Raw genomic sequence first — 23235 nt, forward strand, 5'->3', positions numbered from 1 at the left:
TGACACATTTAACAATGTGACAGCTCCTTGACACAGAAAGTATTTGTAAAAAAAGTGTTAATAAATTTCATCATAAACGTCTAGCTGAAGGTGACGCAAAACAGGGTCCACATAATTTAACCAAGAGCTCATATTTAACTCAAGTAACTAATGGTCAAAAGTTGGTAATGTCAAATACACTGGTGAATGAAATGAGGTGTCTTCATGTTGTTCCCTTATTCTAGTGCAATTGTGAAAGAGGGTTAAACACAACAGTATTACATAAGCTTTTTTTTTCTTACTGTGGTGACTTTTCAGTCCTCAAATTTCGTCACCATTTCCCAAGTTAACCATGACCTCAGACACCAAAGAATGGTGGGAAATTTTGAACTTGCTGTCCCTGCAGACGTCACTGTCTTTTTAAAGAGTACCCAGGGAGATTCCCTGTCCCATTTGTTTCATTTTACTTTAAACTTCATCTGTGTCTTTCGTCATATGCACGCAAGTCATGTCATCAAATGATGTCAGCGGTAAGATGAGTAGATCTTTGTATTATGGAAAAATCAATGGTGGGAGCTATAGAGATCGAAAATGAGGGGAGCACAACATTATAGTCCCTGATGATATAATTCTCCCATGATTTGGAGTGCACACAAGGGCAGGCCACATCAGAGCTCTTAACATGGACCACAAGGAAATTGCTTGATGTTTCTTTTTTTTTTTACCTATGGACCCATGTCCTGCAGTGCTTTCAGAGCAATGCTGACCTATCCCTAGAGACAGACAGATACATAGGCAAATAGTGGATGAATGTGGCTATCGCATTTCAATGTAAACCAATAAGTAACCCCTGCATCAATGTAATACTCGCAACATATTTTTTTTGCAGGCCCAGTATTGATTGATTTGTTGACTATGTTTGCAGGAGGAACGACACACACGCTGGAGAATTATTGCGTATCTGTTTATTTGCCCCATGTACAACAGGTCCCTATTAAAGGTTCCTACCGACACATATGACCTAATACTACATCCCCCTTTCTGAAGAAGGAATCTTTCTCGGGATGATGCATGCACACGCATAGGGATCTTGCAGTGCCAGTAACCAAACTCAAAACAGTATTCTATCAATTAGCTGAGGAATGGGGCGGCACGGTGGTCGACTGGTTAGCACGTCCGCCTCACAGTTCAGAGGTTGTGGGTTCGATCCCGGCTCCGGCCTCCCTGTGTGGAGTTTGCATGTTCTCCCCGTGCCTGCGTGGGTTTTCTCCGGGCACTCCGGTTTCCTCCCACATTCCAAAAACATGCATGGTAAGTTGATTGGATACTCTAAATTGCCCCTAGGTGTGATTGTGAGTGCGGTTGTTTGTCTCTGTGTGCCCTGCGATTGGCTGGCAACCAGTTCAGGGTGTCCCCCGCCTACTGCCCAAAGACAGCTGGGATAGGCTCCAGCACGCCCCGCGACCCTTGTGAGGAGAAGCGGTACAGATAATGGATGGATGGATAGCTGAGGAACACCTTTCAGCGTTTATATCATAACACAACAAAAAGAGTCAATTACTCATAACTATATCTTCTATGAGGGATGGGGTAGACTGCCCAAACCATGTATGTGAGGATTATTCTGCCCTATGCTCACTGAGCTCCTATAACTATGAGCAAACAAAGTCTTTCAAGTATGCAGGAGCCGTCCTCACTCATGTGGGATAACGCTTCTCAAATACTGGATTCTGTTGACTGCTTGCACAAAGAGCGTCAGGCGTTGCAGGTGTACTCACCCCCTGAGGATCAACGTTTACCTGGGCCTCCGCCAAGTCCTTCGATGTCTCGGCTCCCCCGGTGGTCTGCGAGAGATGGTATCGGTTCCGTTGCAGCATACCCCGGGGCGTCTCAACAACGTAGTTCCACGTTCATGCGTGTCTCTGACCCACACCTGATCTCCTGGACGGAGATGCGGCATGTCATGTGCTCGGTGTCTGCAATCATAATTTTTACGCTGCATCTGTCTGTACCTCTTTTCCATAGTCTTCAACCGTTCCATGTCAGCAGATCTGGGACTGAGCTGAGATGAAATCACAGGAACAGTTGTTCTTATTCTCCTCCCCATGAGGAGTTCTGTGGGACTGTAGCCATTTGCCAGAGGAGCAGCATGGTAGGCCATGAGCGCAAGGTACGGGTCGTCAGATTTTTTTAGAAGAACCTAAAGGTCCTCACCGCACGCTCAGCCTCATCGTTGCCCCGTGGAAAATGTGTGCCGGACGTCACGTGTTTGAACCCCCATTTCGATGCAAACATGTCGAAGACCACAGAAGCAAACTGTGGCCCGGTGTCGGAGCGCACTTCTTCAGGAATTCCATGACGAGCAAAGATAGACTTGGAGTGCTCAATCACAGCCTCCGATGTAGTAGACGTCAGCCTGGCCACTTCGAAGAACCTCGAGAAATAGTCCACAATGAACAGATAGTATTTGTTATTTTTCTGGAATAGATCAGCCACAACCATAGCCCAGGGTCTCAATGGGAACTCAGTAGACATCATTGTTTCCCTGAGAGTCGTTCTCTCCCTGACACACACGTCACAGTCCCCGACTGTCCTAGTTAGATCTTTGCTGAGACCCGGCAACACCACACAGATTGTTTTGCCCTTTCCCTGCATTTCGTAATTCCCAGGTGGCCCTCGTGAAGCTTGGACAGCATGTCTGCTCTAAGTGACGCTGGAATCACAATCCTGCAACCATACAGCAGCAGTCCATTCTGAACCGTGAGCTCACCGGAAAACGGCAGATAGGGCTGGAAGATTCTGTCAATAGAAAACCTGTCAGGCCATCCCTCCAGGTAGAACTTTTTCAGCTGTAGAAGAATGGCATCATTGTCTTGATGTTCTTGTATCTCCATTAGCCGAGTCTCCGTAGCAGGAAGGCTCGCAATGACAGAAGCAACATACAAGTTGACCTCCTCCTCTTGCAACCCGTTTGATATGGTGCTGACAGGGGTTCGGGACAGCACATCTGCGGTTGCAATGTTCTTGCCAGCCACATGAGAGATAGTATAGGAAAACCTCATCAGTCTCATTTGAAGACCTCTGAAGAAAAGAACCTCTCAAAACGCTTTATCCATCTCGTACAGTCTTCTGCCCTGAACGTATAATCTTTCAGGTGTAGAGACTTGAAATTGAGACCTGCGCCCACTCCGCAGCCTGAACTGTCTTGCACTCCCCGGACACACCTCCGGTTAATGTCAGCCGTCAAAAGAAAAAACCTTCTCCTGACACCATGTCTTGTTAGTTCAGGAATCGGGCCGAACTATGTTTGCAGAAGGCGTCAGGAGGAACGACACACACGCAGGAGTATTATTGCGCACCTGTTTATTTGCCCCATGTACAACAGGTACAAACGTTAAAGGTTCCTACCTACACATGAGACCCAATACTACCCTCTTAACTATGGCGACCTATGACCTCACAAATATTCCATAAGATGACTGGACAAACATTTAAACATCTTGTAGAAAGTGTTCTTAGAAGAGTGCTCTATAGCTGCTCTTTAATGTGGTGTAATACTGTATAAGGTGGATGTATGAATCCACCAAAATCGGGATGATGAGGAGGAAAAAACAAGAAGCAGATGAAATATAGTCATGCTTTACTTTTAATTGCTTCTTAGAAAAAGTATTTCTAATTTTTTTAACACAATATACAATATAATTCCATACATTGTGTGAAACATTTATTAACCCGCCTGCAACAACCAGTGGACCTAAATGTATTATTGACAATAACAAAAATCACCTCTCATGCAGATAGTGCTAAATCAGGCTAACCCTTTGGACAACTAGGACCAAAAAGCATGAACATAGATAAACAATGTTAATACTGAACAAAATTGTTTTTCAAAACTGCTAACAAGTTTGGTCAGGAACAGTTTACACAGTAGCACAGTTACATACTGTAAGACCATTTTGCTGCTAACGCAGATCAACTGAGTGCCGTGCGTATTGTAGCATGCCACCAATACTGTTGCAGTGACATCTACTTTTACATGGTGTGCAATAAGTGTAACAAGAGATCATTTGTGGTTTTGTTTCTCAAACCTGTATCTTATAAATTAGTTGTTGCCATTTAAAAAGGTGAATTACAAGCTTCAGTTTGAACAAGCTGCTGAGATAAAATAAGCAATTTGTATATTTTCATATGAAACAATGATCAAGTGTCTGTTCTGCTGAGCTATGCATGTGTCCTATTTCCAATCATACGCAATTAACATGTCCTCTATGTCTCATCTGGGTCACCAAACTGCTGTCAGATGACAACCTTGTACCTTTAAAAATTATGGTCCTGGTTTAATTAAAGGAAAATCAGTGAAAATAAAATTAGCAAGCAACTCAAAGATCACAGACTTCAGAAAAAAACGAAAATATTCTTTCAAAAGAAATAAAGAGGTACATTACATGTCGGAAATTACATCAGTTTGTAGGTAAAGCAGTGATATTATCCTCACGTTTTGTGTTTGGTTTAAATGAGTTCATTTATTAACATATGTAAAACTTTGGTAACTTGGTAATTTTGTAGTTACAAGGTTCTCATGTGACAACATTCTTTTAGCTCCTGCTCTGATGGGCACTCGAAAAAATGTGCACATATATACACAATGTTAAATGGTGTTGTGTATAAATATTTTCATATAACAGTATATAAAACAAAACAAAACTCTACAGAGTCTTCTACACGTTAGACACCACCACTTCCAGGCAATGCAAGTGCATATAAATTAGAAAATCGACTTTACACTCAACCAGTATTTCTTATTTACATGCTTAACGTATCGCATAAATATACTTTGTTATAAACAGCAAAAAGACCAACTTGAGCTTCTAGTGACAAACAGTTATAGACAAAGGTGAGGCGTGATGGGAGAAGTATAAGGCCAATGGCAAGGTCAACACATCCAAACACACTGAACCACACGCACGCGCACACACACACACACGTACGTACAAAACCTCCCATACTGCACAATGCATTCAAGACACACATGATTGCCAGTTAACTATCCTGGAGTGAAATTTGATGAAGTACCATTTTAATATAGCCTACCAGTAAACCAATATGCATACAAATGACATCATTAACGAGACAAACACATTTTGCCAAAAGATCAAATGTGAGGTCTAGAAACCCTTTTCAAACCATTACTCTAAAACTATGAGCGGAAAAAAAATGTTTTCCAGACTGTTTTCCAGTCAAAGTAGAGTACCTAATTTCCCTTATTTCAACAACGAATATATCGATCAATTATTTTGTATGTGTGTCAATTTGTAATCACCAGACTGCCCTAGAAACCTGACGCGGTAAAGCTTTCTTTTTTTTCCTTCTCTCCTTTAAATGACGTCATTGGGAGGAAGCAGCACTTGAGGGATTTTCATTACAAGAAAGAAATAGCTGGCCTGATTGTTCTGGGTTGTGTCCATGGTGGCGAGAGGGTTTGTCAAGCATGCGAACAGTGGCACTGATGAGGCTCTGAGAGCGCCTTTCACACTGGCAGCTGGAAGAGCACCTTGAAATCATGTGGTCTGCAGGGCCTGATTGCATAGGGGCAGAAGGGCATTGCATCAGATGGGCCTGGGGTCAGGAGTAGTTCCAACTAACAGGATTAGTAAGACTGCAGAATAGCTGCCAGTTACAAGAATCACTGCTGATGTGCATTTGGTCCTTGTCGGACATCACCTTTGCTTTGACCATTAAAGAAGTGTACTCTGTAGAGCAGACCTCCACAAAGGCAAATGCCGATTGTTTTATAATGTGAAATTGGTCTGTCAGCAATATGCTACAGATTCTTCCTTGACCCATGAGATCCGCCCTCCAGTAAGTTAGGTGAAAGTGGCCCTGTAGGTTCCTTTCATGGTGTCGAACAAATGGTGGTAAAATTATAACCTCCTCAGCAGAGGTACTTGATCTTATTGTTTGTATTCTGTCTTCATCTCGCGGCAGGACCGGTTTATTATGGTTGAAATAATCGAATTTGAATGTCACGCTCATATGGAAGATAATGAAAAAGGCAAAATAAAGTTAATTTTAATTAAGTGAATTTTCCATCCAGCAGGAATACATAACCCCACTTTGCATTTTGCATGAAAATTTCAGTTTTGGTCTGAAAAGTTAGGAAGCCCGCAATGTTCTCTTACTACTTTAGGACAAAAGATTGAAAAGTATGAAGATGTATTAAAACATGGATGTGTTTGAACCATACAACGTGACTGTAACAATGTCATCATAAAACACGAACCACAAACAGAGCTGCGTTTAAACAATGTTGTGCTCAGACTAAGAAATAATTCTAACAAAATGTGCGCATTCATGTTTCCATACTAAGACAATTTCATCTAAGGGTTGTTTGTCGACATATTTCTCTATTGCCCAATACATGGAAGACTGTTCTCTTTTTAACATACAAATATGATCTTACTCTCTCAGTTAAGAAAAAATATTTCACAGACATACTGTACTAGAGTGTTCAATAAATAAGAAAAAAAAAAAACGATATAAAGACATTAGTAAAAAAGGCACACAAAAGTTCTTTGACAAATGGTACAGGAAAAAGTAAACACTTTCTCTTGCTATACAAACAGGTCTCCATCAGTAGATCTTATTCTATGCTACTTCTATATCATATCTGTAAAAAGTCTTAAGTTACAAAACTTCTCTCAGTAGTGTCAATGTTCATTTACTGCCAGTCCAGAAAAAAGAAGCATTTCCCAAACTGGCTTACATCCTTCAATTTCTACTTTCACTCTTGTGTGACCATCAAGACTAGAATGTTTGCAGTAAATATTTCCTGAGAACTCTGAAGCCGCTTCTCCGAAACTGTCTGTCCGTGGCTGGCTTCAAACACCCAAGTGCAAGACGGCCCCGTTGCGGCCAAAACTAAGCCTTTGTTTCTGCGGGCTTGTTAAAAAGCACAGCTGCTCGAGGATCTCCCCTCTTTTTCCAAAACTCTTCCAAATCAGCACTTGAGCCTGCTGACGGAAGCCCTATGTGTCTGTGGGTGACGCCTCGTGCGTCACGATCTCGATCGTCGACGTGGGCTCCATCATGTCACCCTCGTCGTGCTCCTGATAGTCCAGGGGAGGTGAGTGAGAATCGCCCATGCTGTCCTCCTCGTCATCGATTGCCTCCTCATCTTCGTCCTCTTCACCATCTTTCTCTATTCCGTCCAAGTCCTCCTCCTCCAGGGTCAGCTCAAACTGAAACTTGTCCCCTCCTCCCTGCCCTCCAGTTCCTCCCCCATGTCCATGAGAACCCTGATCGTAGAAAGGTGGGGACGGGCTCTGGGGGATCATGCTCTGGTACCAGTTCCTGTTGTCCTCCAGTGTGTCCAGAATATCCTGCGCATCAGGGTGCACCAAATCGGCCCAAGTTTCCCACAGAGGGTGGACGATGTAGTCAATGAACCCCACCTAGAAGAAAGGAAGATTAGGCCTGTCCTTTTTTTTTTTAAGTATACAACTATTATGCTGAATGCATGTTTTGTTTTTCCCACCTGGCTCTTTTCCACTGAAGCTGTATGTTTATCGCACATCGGACTGATCTCCATCCCTCGTTCTCTCTCCCGGTCTCCCTGGTGGAAGAATTCCTCCATTATCCGATCGGTCCACTGACGATACAGCTCAAGGGACTTTGTGGGGTTACTCAGGTCAGCGCAGTGCACCATGTTTCGCAGCACCTTGGGAGAAATAAACCATTTCAATTTTACAATCGCAACTATATTGTACATATATTACACAGGTGTTCTGTGTCATTTTTCTGAAAATCCAAACATAAAAACGACACTCAAGCTTAAAATTAGATTTTGACCATAAAAATAGAAAGAAAATAATCCAACTTCTCAAAATGCAGTTTTGATTGTCATAAGTCTAATCGGAGTCAGTCTATCAGAGTAAGATGATTTGTAACCGCCACAAGCACTGGCAACTTATTGGAGCTGCTCAAAGCTGGTAAATGGGAGGTGGATGACTTACAGTATGTTCTGTCCTTACCTGTATTCTGTCAGTGTAATTATCCAGCAGCAGCACTCCAGAGCTCGTCACCTTCTTGGTCTCCACCATTGTCTTCAGATCGGCCAACAGACTCATGTGTTTGGACATGTCAGTAGCTAAAACCTGGGCCACAGAAAAAATGTTCCTTAGCATCGGGCCAATTTTTGACATAATCAGAAAGGATGTAGGCCAAGGGTGGGCAGCTGATGGGTCGCATGTGGCTCAGGCCCACATTCTGGCATTCAGAGTTTTTTTAAATTATATCGGGGGCATTCCTCGATATAATTTAAAAAAAACTATTCAAAAGGTTTTTCCTGGACTATAGTGGTCCCCCGCATACTCGTGATTCAGCACCCACAGATTCAGCTATTCTCAGATTTGTTTCTCTATTTGTGGGCCGGCACATATTTTGTCCATATTTAAAATGGCATTTTGCGGTACATCTGCTTAGGAAGTGTGCGGTCCTATGTGGCCCCCAGTAGCACTGATGAAAAATTGTTGCCTCCTCCATCATTTAGGTTGCCCATCCCTGATGTAGACATAAGATACAATATAAATCAAGGTGTCGTACCATGTCAATGACCATCTTGCGTAGGGACTGTCGCTGCTTTTTCGTGAGGTTCTGGAAGATGTCACAACCGTCTTCCTGCAGGAGTTTGAATCCCACAGCCAAGTGATGATTCTCCAGCACAGACTCATCATTGTACATCAGCGCCAGCTCAGAGTCTGCTCACAGGTGAAAAGGAAAATGAGTGACTCTCGCCACTACTGCTCCAAAACTTTCAAAGACATTTACTTAAACAAGCCTTCTATAACAATTCACAAGACGTACTGGTATTGATGAGGAATTGGTTTGATACTCCAGGATGGTCAACATCATGGATGGCAGCGGCAAAGATGGCAGCGAGGATTTCAAGGTCAGTGAAGACGGCCTGGAGAAAAAAAAAAAAAGCCAAGCACAAACTTAAAAAAACAACACAGCCAAAACATTTGAAAACACACAAAAGTGGGCTCAAATTATTTGTGTCCTAAAAAATAGAGGATGAGATTTAACTACTGACTGTGACAGATAAAAAACTGTGACTGCTCTGAGGGCTTGCCCTTGCCCTGCGCGTCGTTAGGACACACCAGGGTGTTTGGACAGTAAAACAACAACAAATAAGAACGTAATGGCGTACATCTTGTTTTCTTTTCATGATTTTGTCCAGACTTTTTTCCCCCAGTAAAAAAAATCTCTTACCTTGCAGACAATTTCGGCTGTCACGCCAGCGTTCGTCAGAGCTGTCACCGCTTTCTGGTGTGACATTTTTAAAAACAGTTGATCAGGTCTGGAAACCTTCAAAATAAAGTTCTCCGCCCCACCGACTCTGTTCTCCACTCCAACGCTACCATTGAAGGATGGTGCCCCTTTATTTTGAATTATTTCCCGACCCGATTAGAAACGTCACACCAGGAAGCGGTGACAGCACTGGCAAGGCTGGAGTAACAGGCCTAACTGTCAGCAAGGTAAATGATTTCTCTTTACTGTGAAAAAAATATAATTTTGTCTGAACAAATGAAACCTAAAACCATACCATACTCCCAAAAGACCATTCATCTATTGGTTGTGCAAGACTTTTGTGTTTTACCTACATCAAGGGCCGGAGTAGAGAGGAGGATGTGCGTGGACTGGGCTACGTCAGCTGCATGCAGGCTGTTGTGGTAGGCCGCATCGGAATGGTAGTGATCCTCCAGCGTCATCATGTAGGCCACAAACGTGTCCACCGGGATCTTAAATGTTTTTAATAGATCTCGCTCCTGACAAACACAAGATTGTGATACACGTAGTTAGAGATGACTCACTTGAGCGGCGTCGCGCGTCGGACATTCAAGGAAAGAAAAAGCACATGGAGAGTGGAAAGTGGAAACTTCCTACCTGAAAGATGGCGTACATGATGCAAGTAAGAGGTCGGCTGTTTGAGTACTCGGATACTGTGAAGATATTCAGGCCCCATTTGTTAAGGTCCTCCAGTTCCTTGGACAGCAACTCCTCTTTATCCGTTTTGACACCGAAACGCGAGATGCTGCTGCTGGAAAGCGAAGATCCATGGGAGATCTTCTTGACTCCGCTGATCTGAGTCATCAGCTGCTGCTTGTGCTGCTTCTTCTTCTCCCGTGTCTTGGTTGTCGGTGATGGTATCTCCACCTCATTTTGTTTGTCTGCAGAAAGTCAAAAGGAAAACTGGGTGATGGTGCTCTCATTAGATATAAAAATATTAGTGTGTGTATGAAGGAGTAGTCAATAAAGGGGCTATTGAAGCTTACATAATAGGCGTTTGTTTCCTTAGAATTGCTACCTGAGAACCAAGCTACACTATGGAAAGACCTGCAACCTATCAGCCGATCCCCATGCATGAGGCCGTTCATTCATTGTCTGCGCATTCATTTGCTGAATCTATCCCATGCTGCCCACCTGCTGTCTGCCTCAACTCCTACTGTTCATTCATCTCATCACACTTCATTGGTCTGTCTATCAGCTGGGGGTCAGTTCCTGACTAGCTTCAGACCGCTTTTATTGCGGGTTGGTCATAAAAAGTCTGTAATAGGTTTAATATTAATCACTGGAGTATATCTGGGGTGCAACACGTCACGATACTTCATCCATACTAATCACACATGTACAAATTAATTAGGAATCGAAAATATTGTAAACTCCCATTTGTCTCCTGCATGCTGACCAAAGGCATAAACACTGATCAAATAAAATGAAATTCATCAAGCAAAGCTGCAGTGAACACACAGTTGAACACATTTAAAGGCCCTGTAAAGTGAATCAAGTGATTTTTTTCTAACTACATTAAACATGTTTGAAGATAAGAGCTGAATACATGTGCACGGACTGAGAACAATTTCGTAGTGAATTGTTTAGATATAGCATTAAACACTTTTTCACCATTTCCAGTTGTCTGGATTTTTTGGCCGTGAATAAAACCAAGCCCAAGTATTCGCTTTTTGGCATTAGTTGAACCTCCCCTACTATATTCTGTACTAAGGGCCATCATTCCTGACAACACGGCCATCGGTCCACCTGCTAGCTAGCTAGCCACCTGCTGCTGTTTTATACGTGGACTCACACTGATGTGTCGGTTCACATGGACACAAGACACTTTAGCGCAAGGTTGGGCTTTTACGAAACAAGGCAGCACAACAGCCTCAATTGTTAGCACTTATTTTTTCCTTTAAATCCTATCCATAGGCTCTCCCGTAAGCTACACCAGGGTTCATACATCTTAAAGCAAGTTAAATTCAAGACTTTTTAATTCCATTTCAAATACAAATTTAAATCAACTTGCCAATTTCCCGTCTTGTCCAAAGTTGCTCGAGTCTATAAATGACATGCATCTGCTCTTAAGTGACTCGATTAAAATCACTGTTTTGTTAGTTCTGCGTTTGATTGTGTGATGTCACCACAAGAGTCATTCTGTTAATTGTTTTTTAAAGCGGAAGACAACCCCAAAATTTTCTTTACAATACTATGTTCTATGCGCCTCCACTAGTCTAAACGTGGCATTCTAATTAATACGCATTTGTGGAATATGAGTCATGAAGCTGTGTCATGATTGAAAACAGAAAGTGGCAAAATGGCTGCCCCCTGAAATGGACAAAAACAGCTGGATTTTACTACCACCAAAAACGCAATATCAATCAGAATGCCGTGTTTAGTGCGGCAGCTTTTGGGTTGACCTCCTCTTTAAAGAATTTTTTCATTTTTGTAGTGATTTGACAATATTTACATTCATAAAGTCTTACTTATCATGTGTTAATGTTTTTAAAGACTTTTAAAAGATTGTTTATAGCTTATTTATACTGTAGTTTATAACATAGACCAGCATGATTTTGTTTCGTTTTCATGCTGGTCTTGCTACCAGCAGCAAAAGCAAAACAAAACAGCCATGATCCGAACAGCGGAACCTTCGGTCACCGGACAACCTGCTCTATGAACTGAGCCACATCTGCCCAGAAGGACCAGCATGTTGCTGAGGTCCTTCCAGGAACTAGCGACAGCTGGTGACCAGCTGAGGTCTTGCTGGTGTCACTAGCTTAAGCTCGGTTGGAGGAGCGGTTTGGTTCAGCTGATCGAAAAGCTGTTTTGTTTTGTTTTTGGTAGACCTGCACGAAAACACAACAAAATTATGCTGGTCTCCTGTTTTTTTGGGGGGGGAATTTTTTTTTTTAAAGCATGATCATGTTTAATAATTAATAAAAAGGATGTGCCGTATGTTCTAGTAACATCGCTCAAAGAGCTTTTCTTTCTTTTAGCCAGCGACTGAAGTTACTTTTTCATATCATTCTCTTTCTATCATTCTCAAGGCGACCCTGCTATGAAGATGCGCTTACTTTTTCATATCATTCTGTTTTTGTCATTCTCAAGACGTCCCTGCTACGAAAATGCACTAAAGCTTGAGATGACTCACCCAGTATGGTGACTGCCAGCAAAGGGGGGTTCCTCTGTACCTCTTGTTTTCTCCTTCACTGCAATCACTTCCCTCCCACCCTCGCTATTTCTACTCTCCTTCCACCGTCAGTGAACCAGCAGTAAGGATATGCCATTTACACTACACGGATCAGGATGCCGATCGATCGGAAGCACAGTGTCTATAAATAGTCCCAACCACCTCCATCTGGCGTGTAATTACATTACATTTACATTACAGTACATTTTCTTCTAAATTCACATGTTTATAACCAAGCTGCACCCTCAAGATATCACTGATCCTTTCTCGGAGCAAACTTGAAGCTACTCGGAGAAGATTTGTTGATTGTCTACTGTTAAAATGAATTTATGATGTCATTTGACTGTGAAATTTAAATATACATATTTGTGGATTTTCTCTTGAATGTCTAACCCACATTGAATCAGATTCAAAATAATAACTAGCCTTTCAAACTGAATGTCTTTTTTTTTCCAAAATCTACATTTTTTTACTTCAAAAAAAAAAATGGGAGCATTTTGAGGCTGGTGCAATAAACCTTGACATGCAGCTCTGTGACGCAGTGTTTCATGGTGCGCCCCCACAAAAGAGCATGCATAGCAAATCGTACATCTTAGCTTCACAGCAAAAATAAACAATAATGAACCTCATTCATCAAATACTGTGGTATGATTTATTGGGTGTCAGTAAATATTAGTCTTCATTTTTTTGTGCAAACTGTCTCTGTCTTGGTAAATTTGGATCATGAAAATCCAAATTTCTGATTGTGATTTTTTTAATGCACGTACGGTATGTACAGTGTGAATGTATATGTCTATGTATGTATTATACAGTTAATTACCTAGGAAAGTGTTGGAGATGAATTCGGAAACCTGATTGCCAGACCGACTCATCTCAGATAGGTGTGTCAACTCCCGATTCAACATTCTCTTAAACTGCAAGAGAGAAAGGGGAGGGGGAGAAACAATGGTGTCAGTTTCCAGGGAAAACCTATTGGAAAAAATTGAGACTCCATGGTTTCTCTGGAAAATACAGCAGTTTTATTTCCACCAGATATTTGTGTAACAAGTGGAGGAATACCACCCCACCTCTGCTTTCCGTCAAAATAGCTAAATTGCGAAGGATAATCTTTTCAAGTCGCTTTATTCATCTTCTGCAACAGTTTGATTACATTTACTCACATTGTTGATGCCAGTTTTACATGGGTCACTTTTTTGTGTGCCAGAATTTCAAAACATCAAGCAGATCTGTACTTGCACTTTAAATCACTCAATTTCATCAATTTTCATGCTGTTTTGCTTTGAACACATATTAAAAATGAATCTTTGGATGCACGAGCGAGTACACTGAGATCCAGGGCACTGCAGTAGCAGCTGTTGACAGACTGATGCATTCATGCACACACGCAGCGCACGCCAACACACATCAAACACATAGCTCTGCAGAGGGCTCAAGATGGAGCCTAAGCTACAAAACATCATTCTGGCACATAAGGAATATCATTGCAGTGGGATCGGAGTTCCAAAACGACTAGATTAGACTATCAAAATATAGACGTATAATTAGATACGTATGCTTCACAACATAACACAGCGAATGAGCGCGCTATCCCCAAAAAGCTACGTAGTTAAGAATCACACACCTTAATGTAACCCCAAGACACCGACAGCAAGTAATTGGCTTCAGGCATTTTGGATCCCGTTTTCTCGTTCCTAATCAAAGCCAGAACTGTAATCCAATAAGGAAAAAATATCAAGGAGAGGATTCTCTCAGCACCCCCTCCAAAAAAATCCCTTTTCTCCTTATGTTCCCGCTTAGCAGTTTAGAGAGCAGCTTGATGGTGGCCCACACTCCCTCCTTGATGCACAAAGAGGCCAGCCCCAAGTCTCCATGCCTGTGGATGGATGGATGGATGGATAGGTGGCCTGGATGCAAGGGGAAAATGGGTGCTGCTACATGGGATGGAGCAGCAGCAGCTGTGAGCCGTAAGCAGAGGCACTCACAGTGTACTCATGAATAATGGAGAAGAAATGAGCACGGGAGGCGTGCTAGGAGAGAGCGGGGGGATAGCGATGAAGACAGGAGGAGGAGATGGAGGAGGGAGGGAGGCTGCGATGTTCATCTGACAAGATGGGGGGGTTCCTCTGCTGGGTTTGACTCGGTTGGATGCTCACACTGCTGTAGTGCTAGTCCCCCCACTCCAACCCTCCTCCGACAACCCTCTCGCTCTCTCTCTCTCTCTCTCTCTCTCTCTCTGTCTGTCTGTCTCAGCATGTTCCTCTCTCCCTTTCCCCCCTGATGTAATTTGCCAGCCCCAGCAACACATTCCATGCAGAAGACATGATTTGACAGTGCAGAAAAGAGGGAGCGAGGGGTGGGCTCCCTCCTGGTATGTGTTTCAGATTGGCACGTCAGGCACCTTTTGCTGTAATTCTGACAACAGTTTATGGAGAGAGAAAAAAATGTTCAATCTGACAATCATTGGACCATTTGGTCTCAGTTTTTACACCGAGGCCACAGTATATCCTAAAGAATATGAAGTCCTTCATTCCTAAACATTCAATTAAATTCAGACTTCTCCTTTGGGTACGCATGGGTTCTTCCCCTAGATAAATTCCACCTGCAAACACTGCAGGTACCAACATCCCTTGACTTTATTAATGCACATGTTATGAAGTCAGCCATTGTGAAGAAAGCGTCCCTGAGGCTCCACAGTGAAACAATGAATGCTGGTCACATTTTAGGGAACGTGAATGTGCAGCATCTTCATCACGATCTCTCTGATCGGTTTCTCCCCTCCGTCCCTCTCTTGTACAGATTCTGTTGTCTGCTGATATACGGCAGCCAACAGGGAAGACTCATCATAAACCGCATCCCATATTACATGCTGTGGAGGGTTGTTTTTAACAGCCTGTACCAAGGAGATGGCTTCAGTGTGTCAAAAAGAGGAAGGAGATGGGAGATAATTGCATCCTTTCCCAATTTAGCTGACATCAACCTACTGATTTCTGTTTGGGCTGTGCGTGTGCGTGCGTCCCAAATACGAGAACACCCAAACACCATGGCAACAACATCAGGCAGCCAGTATGCGGCTGCTTTCAGCGGAGAGGAAAGGAGGAGCCAGGATAGGCTTCCCCTTTCCCTTTGCAGGCAGACATGCGGCATAGCTGCTGAGCTGTCACGAGGACACACCACACATATCGCCTCAGCTCACATCCAACCCATACAAACTGAAAATCGCTCCTCCTACCACTCCTGCACTTCCTCCCGCCACTCCGTCTCTCGCTCACTATCCGCCACTTACATGTCGATTTCTCTACTGGCTGCCACTTGCCAACACAGCCATCAATCTCCGTCTCGCTGCCTCACAGGCACGATCGATGGGCTGTCCTCGCCGCATGTGGACACTGCTGCATTGTACAAAGGCTCGGGCCACCTGACTGGAATATACGGTTACATCGGGGCCACGAGCCAATTTGGATGCATGGCGCTGCTTTTGTCACAACAATGGTTGCAAAGTTTGCAGGGATACCCTCCTGCTACATAGCTTAATATTTTTGAGAGTGCCAATCCTAGGGAACCCACAAGTTCCCTTTTGACTGCAGACGTATATATGGGTTTGTGCGTACACAAACTATAAAGATGAGGGGGAGATCAAAGCATACCCGGGAGGATTCCAGATTATCCTCCCACAGAGGGAAAGAATCCAGAGAGAAAGAACCAAGAGCTGGGAGATGCAAAAAAGAAAAAGTGCAAGAGAGGAAGCTATGCTTTATATAATAGTGCACTGCATAATATATCAAGAAAGCAGAAATAACTGTGGGTGATGTCTGTCTGCAGTGTGTGCCTACAGACAGGGGCGGTCATTATCATATACAATGCCGTCATTATCTGCAGTCAGTTACGCACGCTGACAGGTCAGATGCATGTTTAAACACATACACCCATATGTTTAAGCATGACTGTAATATTTCCACGATGCATTTGATTTCATTGCTTATCCTGCGGGAGTGAATTAGTCTGTTTACTCCTATTGGCCAAATGACACAAAGATGTCACAGAATTTTTTTTAATGTGATTTTACCATTATTATTTTACCATCATAATGCCTGCCATCCTTTTGGTTATTTTCTGCAGCGTAGGCTTAAAAAATAAACACACACACTGTTCTCCTCCATTCAGATATGATCCCACTGGACAGCTCAATGTGGAGGCCAGCCAGGTGCACAGGTAGCTGAGAGGCAGATGTGGAATCTCCCTCCCTTGAAAGGGACACTGACTGTCTGTTCTTCTGTCTATCGATCTATAGAACCAACCATCCATCCATCCATCCATCCATCCATCCATCCATCCATCCATCCATCCATCCATCCATCCATCCATCCATCCATCCATCGTCTCTTTAAAACAAGACCATAGAAAACTAGAGACTAGGCTTACAACCACCAGTGGGCGCTCTTTGTTAAGCCTGCTGCATGACAGGAATTATTGGCCTTCCTAACCTTGCATCCTTACACATCTCCCAATTTAGAGACTTCAATAAACTGCACAGCCACTTAAAAGTGATGTAAAATGTTGGATAAAAATTACAGTGGAGAGTTATGTTGACATAATACTTCACTCCTGCCATTCGTTCTCTGAGTTTAAGCACACTTTTTAGCTATACATATTTAATAAGTTCAACTTCAACTTTCGTTAAAAAAATGTTTTAAGATTAACTAACTTAAAGCCCATAGCATACACAGCTCTTTTAATGATGTTTGCGCCTCCTTAAGCAAACATGCTGCAAGGCAGTAAAATCAGTTGAGACAGTTACGACTGGTAATGACATAACTTGTGAAGCCATTTGTGGTCAAGTGTCGCTGGACCTTTTTTCTTAAGTATAACTATGACATCTGCAGACAAAAAATGGAGGACAACTGAAATTTTTCAGGACAAAGAAAACTCCTATCCTTTGTGCCTGTTAGGCCCGTTAGGATGCAATGTGGCCCACAATTTATTTGGGCAGTCAGCAGGTCAATGCGACAGTTTCTTCTAAAGACTAAATAACAACTAATATGAAGCAGTACAGTAGTACAATTTTAAAGAGTTAAACCCTAATAATAGAAATGAAAAACACGTCCGCATGAGCTCTGCACTCTCTGATCCCACCTATATACATTCACAAGTTATATTTAATTCATTTATTTATAGAAAAAACCTATTTGGACAGAGACTTTAGTTGAGACCAAAAAAGTACAACACCAGAGTTGTAAGCACCAAATGGGATCGAGCAGTGAATGGAATACAACAATTTGTGAAAAGTTAATTATTTCTACCTGATTTATCAACACACAATACAGACATAAATCTAGAACTGTTTTCGACATTGGTGGATGTATATTTAAATGTCAGCGCTGCTTGTTCTAAGTGTCCAAATAATTAGTTAACTTCATTATCATGAAATATACATGTCAATGTTGTCTGAACAACAGAGCTATGAAAACACCAATTTCCACCAGACTGTAGGGTATACTTAAGGTTCTCACAAACTAACTAAACTTAGACCTAACCACAACATGCGCAAGCAGCAGAAGTGGACCACTCAAAGTCCACATAAACCACATTTGTAAAATACACACACAAAAAAGATAACTTAACAAAGCAAAAATTGTTCATGGAACTCACCTTTCTCCAGCCATTAAGCTTCCCTAATTTCCTCTCTTTCTTGTCAATATAGCAGGCTCCCATGTTGTTGCTGTTAAGTGTAGATCAGCCTGTTGAAGTGTCTCAGTCTGACTAGAGCATGAGTAAAAGGACCTAGCCTCGACTTTCTGACTCAGAGAAACGCTACAGCTCGAATGACTCACTTGGGGCTGTGAGGTCTGACTAGGCTTTACCTCATTCTGCGCGTCCTTATGCGTGTGCGTGCGTGCACGAGACCTCTGCCCGCCCGAAACACACTCCCTCATAAGGGTAGTCCCGCCTCAGCATTATTGTTCGCCCTGCTTGCTGTTCAACCCTCCAGCAGCCAGTAAACTCAGCTGCTGAATTGGACAGAACATTCTCCTGGCAAGAAACCTTGTCTTTTTATTGACTCTTCTGGTTGAATCCAGAGGTGTATTTCCTTAAGCAGCGTGGTCTGTGGTGACTATATTTACTCAAGACATCCCAAACAAGTTACCATTAACTACTAAAGCCCCTATCCCACTGAGGGGGAAAATTTCTGACAGTTGGCGACGGTGGAAAAATGCGCGTTCACGTTAGGGTTCGTTTAAGGTTGTAAATGTTCCCCAAATGGTCGCCAGACGTTTGTCTGTACTTTTCTTGTTGCGAGAAAAGAAAAATCACTCAAACAGTTGGTGAATGTTTGGCTAATATTTGCAACATTGAACGACTCTGATGAACTCTGACGTGAACGCAACAGTTGCTACGTTCGAAAACACTCAGAATTGTTCGCCGCTCAGTGGGATGGGGCTTAACTTGAATAACAACTTAACATTATATTATGGCTGGGGAAAAAAAGTCAACAAAGTCTGATTACTCAATGGATGAGTCGTTAGGATAACCAAGTCTTAAATGATTCAATCGTGACAGCCATACATGATTCTAGCATTAAACACAAACACAACTGAGCAAGTGATGCAGTATAATCTTCAGTAATTATTATTTTTTCTTTTCTTCAGACAATGAGGTTGCTATTTACGTCTACTAGTTTTCGACGTCAACTTCCGTCATCGTCTTTCATTTTCGTCATTTATGTCATAACTAGTAGACGTAAATAAAAACCTCACTGTCTGAAGAAAAAAATAAAATATTGAACAAATAAGAAGACAAGATGAACTCATTGACCAAGTATAATGTCTCATACCGGAAATTCTGTCACCTTGCATGTGTCTGAATGAAGCAGAAACCACATTCAACTCCATTGTTGACTTGTCTCACGACTTGACTCTGGACTGATTTGGGGCAAGCCAACAAATGTATTGACTTGTTCACACACCACTGCATTGGGATTTCTCAAGGCAGTCAGTGTAAGAGGTCATGCTTATCCTGTACAAGGTCACAGTTGGAGAGAGTATAGACGAGGCAGCCTGACAATCATCAGTTTCTCTTGGTAGCATAGCGTATTGTGTATTGTCTCCAAAGAAGGAGCTACCCAAGGGGGGTCAGCACTAACATCCACCCTGCATCAAGACACCTGCACCTTGGATGTAAAGGAACAGCCACTCATATTTTAGCTCCCTTCTTCTCTTATTTCATACTTTACAGTTTGTCCATCCTAAAATGTAATGTATGTACACATGGTTACTGCGTATATTTACATAGGTTTGATCCTGAATGTTTGCCGTCAATGTTATACATTAATGGCCACATTATGCCGCCGTCCCTGTGTGACCTATATCTTTGCTGCTGTAACACTGAAAATTTCCCCACTGTGGGATCAATAAAGGCCTTCTTATCTTCTTATCTTATCTTATCTTATCTTAAAAAGGAGAGGTCATGAGGGGCGTATTAGCTGACTAGTTGTAATTAAACCAGGTCAGATGAAAGGGGAGTAGAAGTTGTGTAATTTTTAGTTTCAAGTAGAAACAAGGGAAGGGAGGAGATGCTTGCGTTTCAGAGGCTTTACCATATTTTCGTAAACAGACATGTTTAATGTAAAGCTCCTTATCAGCTTGTTTGAACCAAATGAGGTTACATGATGGGATAAACAACGCTGCTAACATTAGGGACTGCAATAAGGAATCTAACAACAACAACAACAACCCTTTTCAGCAATTGCACATTGTGTATGCCAGGAACACTGTTTATGGAAACTTAACTGTTGATCAAGAATCATGCATCAAAGAATTTTATTTGGATCAAGTCAGATTGCAAAAGTGTTCAATTTTGAAAAATGTAATGAAGAATTATGAAGACATTATCTTCCTATGTTAAGAATTAAGACAATAGGGTAGATATTACATAAAATATTTGTAACCATACAAAAGGACACAGTGTTACATCAGGCGTTTCAACAGTTCGAAAGATTATTGTGAGTTTATTTGCCTGCAAAGGCTTATACAAATGTTTGCTCGTTTAAATATTCATGGTTTATTAGGTTAATCTTAAAACTTGCGATTAAACAATCGTGATGTAATATATTAGATAACTGAAACAAGTCTAACAAGTAGTCTGTTTTGACTGTGTGTTTAGATGACCACAGAAAGAGATGAACATGAAAATTGTTGATGGGATATCTATTAGCTTTTGTGGTAACTAAGGTTCTAAATTAATCTTTTATCTTTTTGATCTTTCCAAAGTTACCAGCCAATCCTTTTTTTATTTTTTAACTTGAGCTACACTGTTTGTATCTACCTCCCTCACACTACCTCTGTTCGTGAGAGAAAGAGCTATGACTTGTTTCCGCAGTGTCGCCAACTTAGCGACTAGCAAAAATGACAACAGTCGTCTTAATGATAGCAACGATTTTATTTCCTGTACGGTGGAGGGAAGAGGGCCAAAAAGATTTGGTCTGATCTGATGATACTCAATTCTACAGTTTCATATACTGTACATATAAGATTAATACACTGCAAGTCATCACAGTATCATTATTCATTACTGTCAACAATAATATTCTTCACCCTTATCTATATATCTGGGAGTCCTAACTAGGAACAGCTAATAGGATTTGGGGGTTGGTACACAAACTGTGTAAAGATGTAATTTTAATGAGATGCTTATAATTTTGCTCGAATTTTGTTCAAATGTGTATTTCTTAATTATAACAACTTAACATATCTAAACACGCAGCATTTTATTGAAACAAGACAAAATGCTTTTTTTAAATACATTAAAAATACATAGACAAACTTGAGGTTAGCATGTTGGCATGGTTCTCAAGCGTTCCAGTTTCCCCAGGTGGCCCGTTTTTGCAAAATGAATTGCCCACCCGTGCTCTAGACTCGAGGGTGACACGGGAGTGGATTTTCATTCTCGTCCCAACCCACTCCCACAGAAAAAAATCGCTTCCCGTCCCAGGCCCAGACCATAGTTTAAAAACAAAACCAAAAATCAATTCCATCCCGCTCCTGGTGAAATCAACTCCCGTGCTGCTCCCGTTCAGAATGACTCCCACTCCCGTACCGCTCCCATTTTGGAGGTCAGTTACATTAAAAATGGCTGCACATCTGTCCCAAGTTTTTTTTTTTCTCTACTGGATAATACCGCTCCCGTCTGCTCTGTGAATTTTTAATCTTGTACCGTCCCAATACCGTGATTAAAGTTAAAGTTGACTCCCATCCCGTGGGAATCCCGCAGTTTATGGGATTCCCAGAAAAATATCAACCTCAACTCTATACTGTAGCATGACCTTAGTATTCGCGCAGCCAGTGTTGGAAAAGTTTATTTTCTACATGAACAAGTTTTATAGTTCAGTTTACAAATTCTAAAATTAACTATCTCAGTTCTATGTTCAACGCTAACCAAAAACAAACTAGTTCATAGTTCTTTTTTTTTTTTTTTTATCAATATGTTTTTAACAATCCATTACCCTCCCTGTGTGGAGTTTGCATGTTCTCCCCGTGCCTGCGTGGGTTTTTTGCGGGTACTCCAGTTTCCTCCCACATTCCAAAAACATGCATGGTAAGTTGATTGGACTGTCTAAATTGCCCCTAGGTGTGATTGTGAGTGCGAATGTTTGTCTCTGTGTGCCCTGCGATTGGCTGGCAACCAATTCAGGGTGTCCCCCGCCTACTGCCCGAAGACAGCTGGGATAGGCTCCAACACGCCCGCGACCCTTGTGAGGATAAGCGGTATAGATAATGGATGGATGGATGGATGGATAAAAACATAAGATGCTGTACTTAGCATTACTGCTGAGAGGTGGATGGAGAAGGAGAGGAGGGCGAAAAATGCAAAGATACAGCCGGCGCACAGACGCGATCGAGACACTGCGCATGCTCAACAGCAAGGAATGTTGGTCTTTGTAGTACAGGAAGTGCTTGTGCTTGTTCAAAAGTGCTGTTCGTTTGTTAGTGTGGATGGGACTAGCATAGGCTGCAATGATGCACCTTTTATGTACAAAGCCTCCGAGTCAACTCATCTGAAACAAGCCCCTCCGCTCGCTTCGTCCCGGCCGGCAAGCGCGGGGTGCGGTGGCGGCGACTCTGGGCGTGCGCCCGGCCCTTCCCACGGATCTCCACAGCAGTAGCGGCTGCTGGGACACCGTGGTGGCAGCAGTCGCCCTTCGCGGGTTTGGTGATCCTGCCCGGGCCGGCCTAGCTGGCTCATTCGGCCGACGCCTAGCCATAGAACTGACGCGATGCGGCTCATGACCCAAAGTCAGAATCGGCTAAGTATGTTTAATGGCAACATTGGGCCAACAAGTTCAACACACAAATGCACATATCCAGCTAATATTTATCTTATAGCATACGCAGCTGCAGCATATACATAAATACTGTACATACAGATACATCATATGGTTACATAGACTGCTTGGATTAGATAGACTTTCCTTGCTTGCCCTTGAAATGCAGCGTTGTGTTGGTCATATATATTTTCTTTCTAAACAAGACAAGGTTAGCCAATCAATTGATGTTCAGTAGCATGCTTTCAGTAACAGATGCATTATTGTATTGTCTTGAACTTCTCAAAAATAAAGCTCTTGTGAAAAATAATACTAAATAATAATGCAAAAAATGTATTAAAATAAATATACTGGTTAAAACAGCACTTTGAGTAATCCATGTTATAGTTCACACAAATAGAGAAAAGTTCATGTGATT

General features: G+C 42.2%; 1 protein-coding gene and 1 long non-coding RNA gene across 7 annotated transcripts in view; both read right to left on the minus strand.

The window, feature by feature from the left end:
- Positions 1–1312: 1312 nt before the first annotated feature.
- LOC147138068 (uncharacterized) lies at positions 1313–2465 on the minus strand. Its single transcript, XR_015088858.1, has 3 exons — positions 2194–2465; positions 1992–2102; positions 1313–1920 (listed from the first exon to the last, which is right to left on the minus strand). It is a non-coding gene; the product is annotated as an uncharacterized LOC147138068 (long non-coding RNA).
- A 1142-nt stretch (positions 2466–3607) lies between these two features.
- The window catches only part of pde4ba (phosphodiesterase 4B, cAMP-specific a), a 199516-nt gene continuing 179888 nt past the window's right edge, over positions 3608–23235 (minus strand). For all 6 annotated transcript variants that reach the window (XM_086046216.1, XM_086046215.1, XM_086046214.1 and 3 more), the window contains 8 exons: positions 13323–13416; positions 9925–10208; positions 9642–9806; positions 8842–8941; positions 8581–8735; positions 8010–8132; positions 7514–7696; positions 3608–7430 (listed from right to left, as the gene is read on the minus strand). In XM_086046216.1, the coding sequence (XP_085902342.1) occupies positions 7005–7430; positions 7514–7696; positions 8010–8132; positions 8581–8735; positions 8842–8941; positions 9642–9806; positions 9925–10208; positions 13323–13416 (1530 nt within the window). In that variant the 3' untranslated portion in view covers positions 3608–7004. The remainder of the gene's footprint in view (positions 7431–7513; positions 7697–8009; positions 8133–8580; positions 8736–8841; positions 8942–9641; positions 9807–9924; positions 10209–13322; positions 13417–23235) is intronic.

The sequence above is a fragment of the Filicampus tigris genome, chromosome 12 (genome assembly GCF_054856515.1).
Source record: "Filicampus tigris isolate MCC_2025a chromosome 12, RoL_Ftig_1.0, whole genome shotgun sequence".
Lineage (NCBI taxonomy): Eukaryota > Metazoa > Chordata > Actinopteri > Syngnathiformes > Syngnathidae > Filicampus > Filicampus tigris.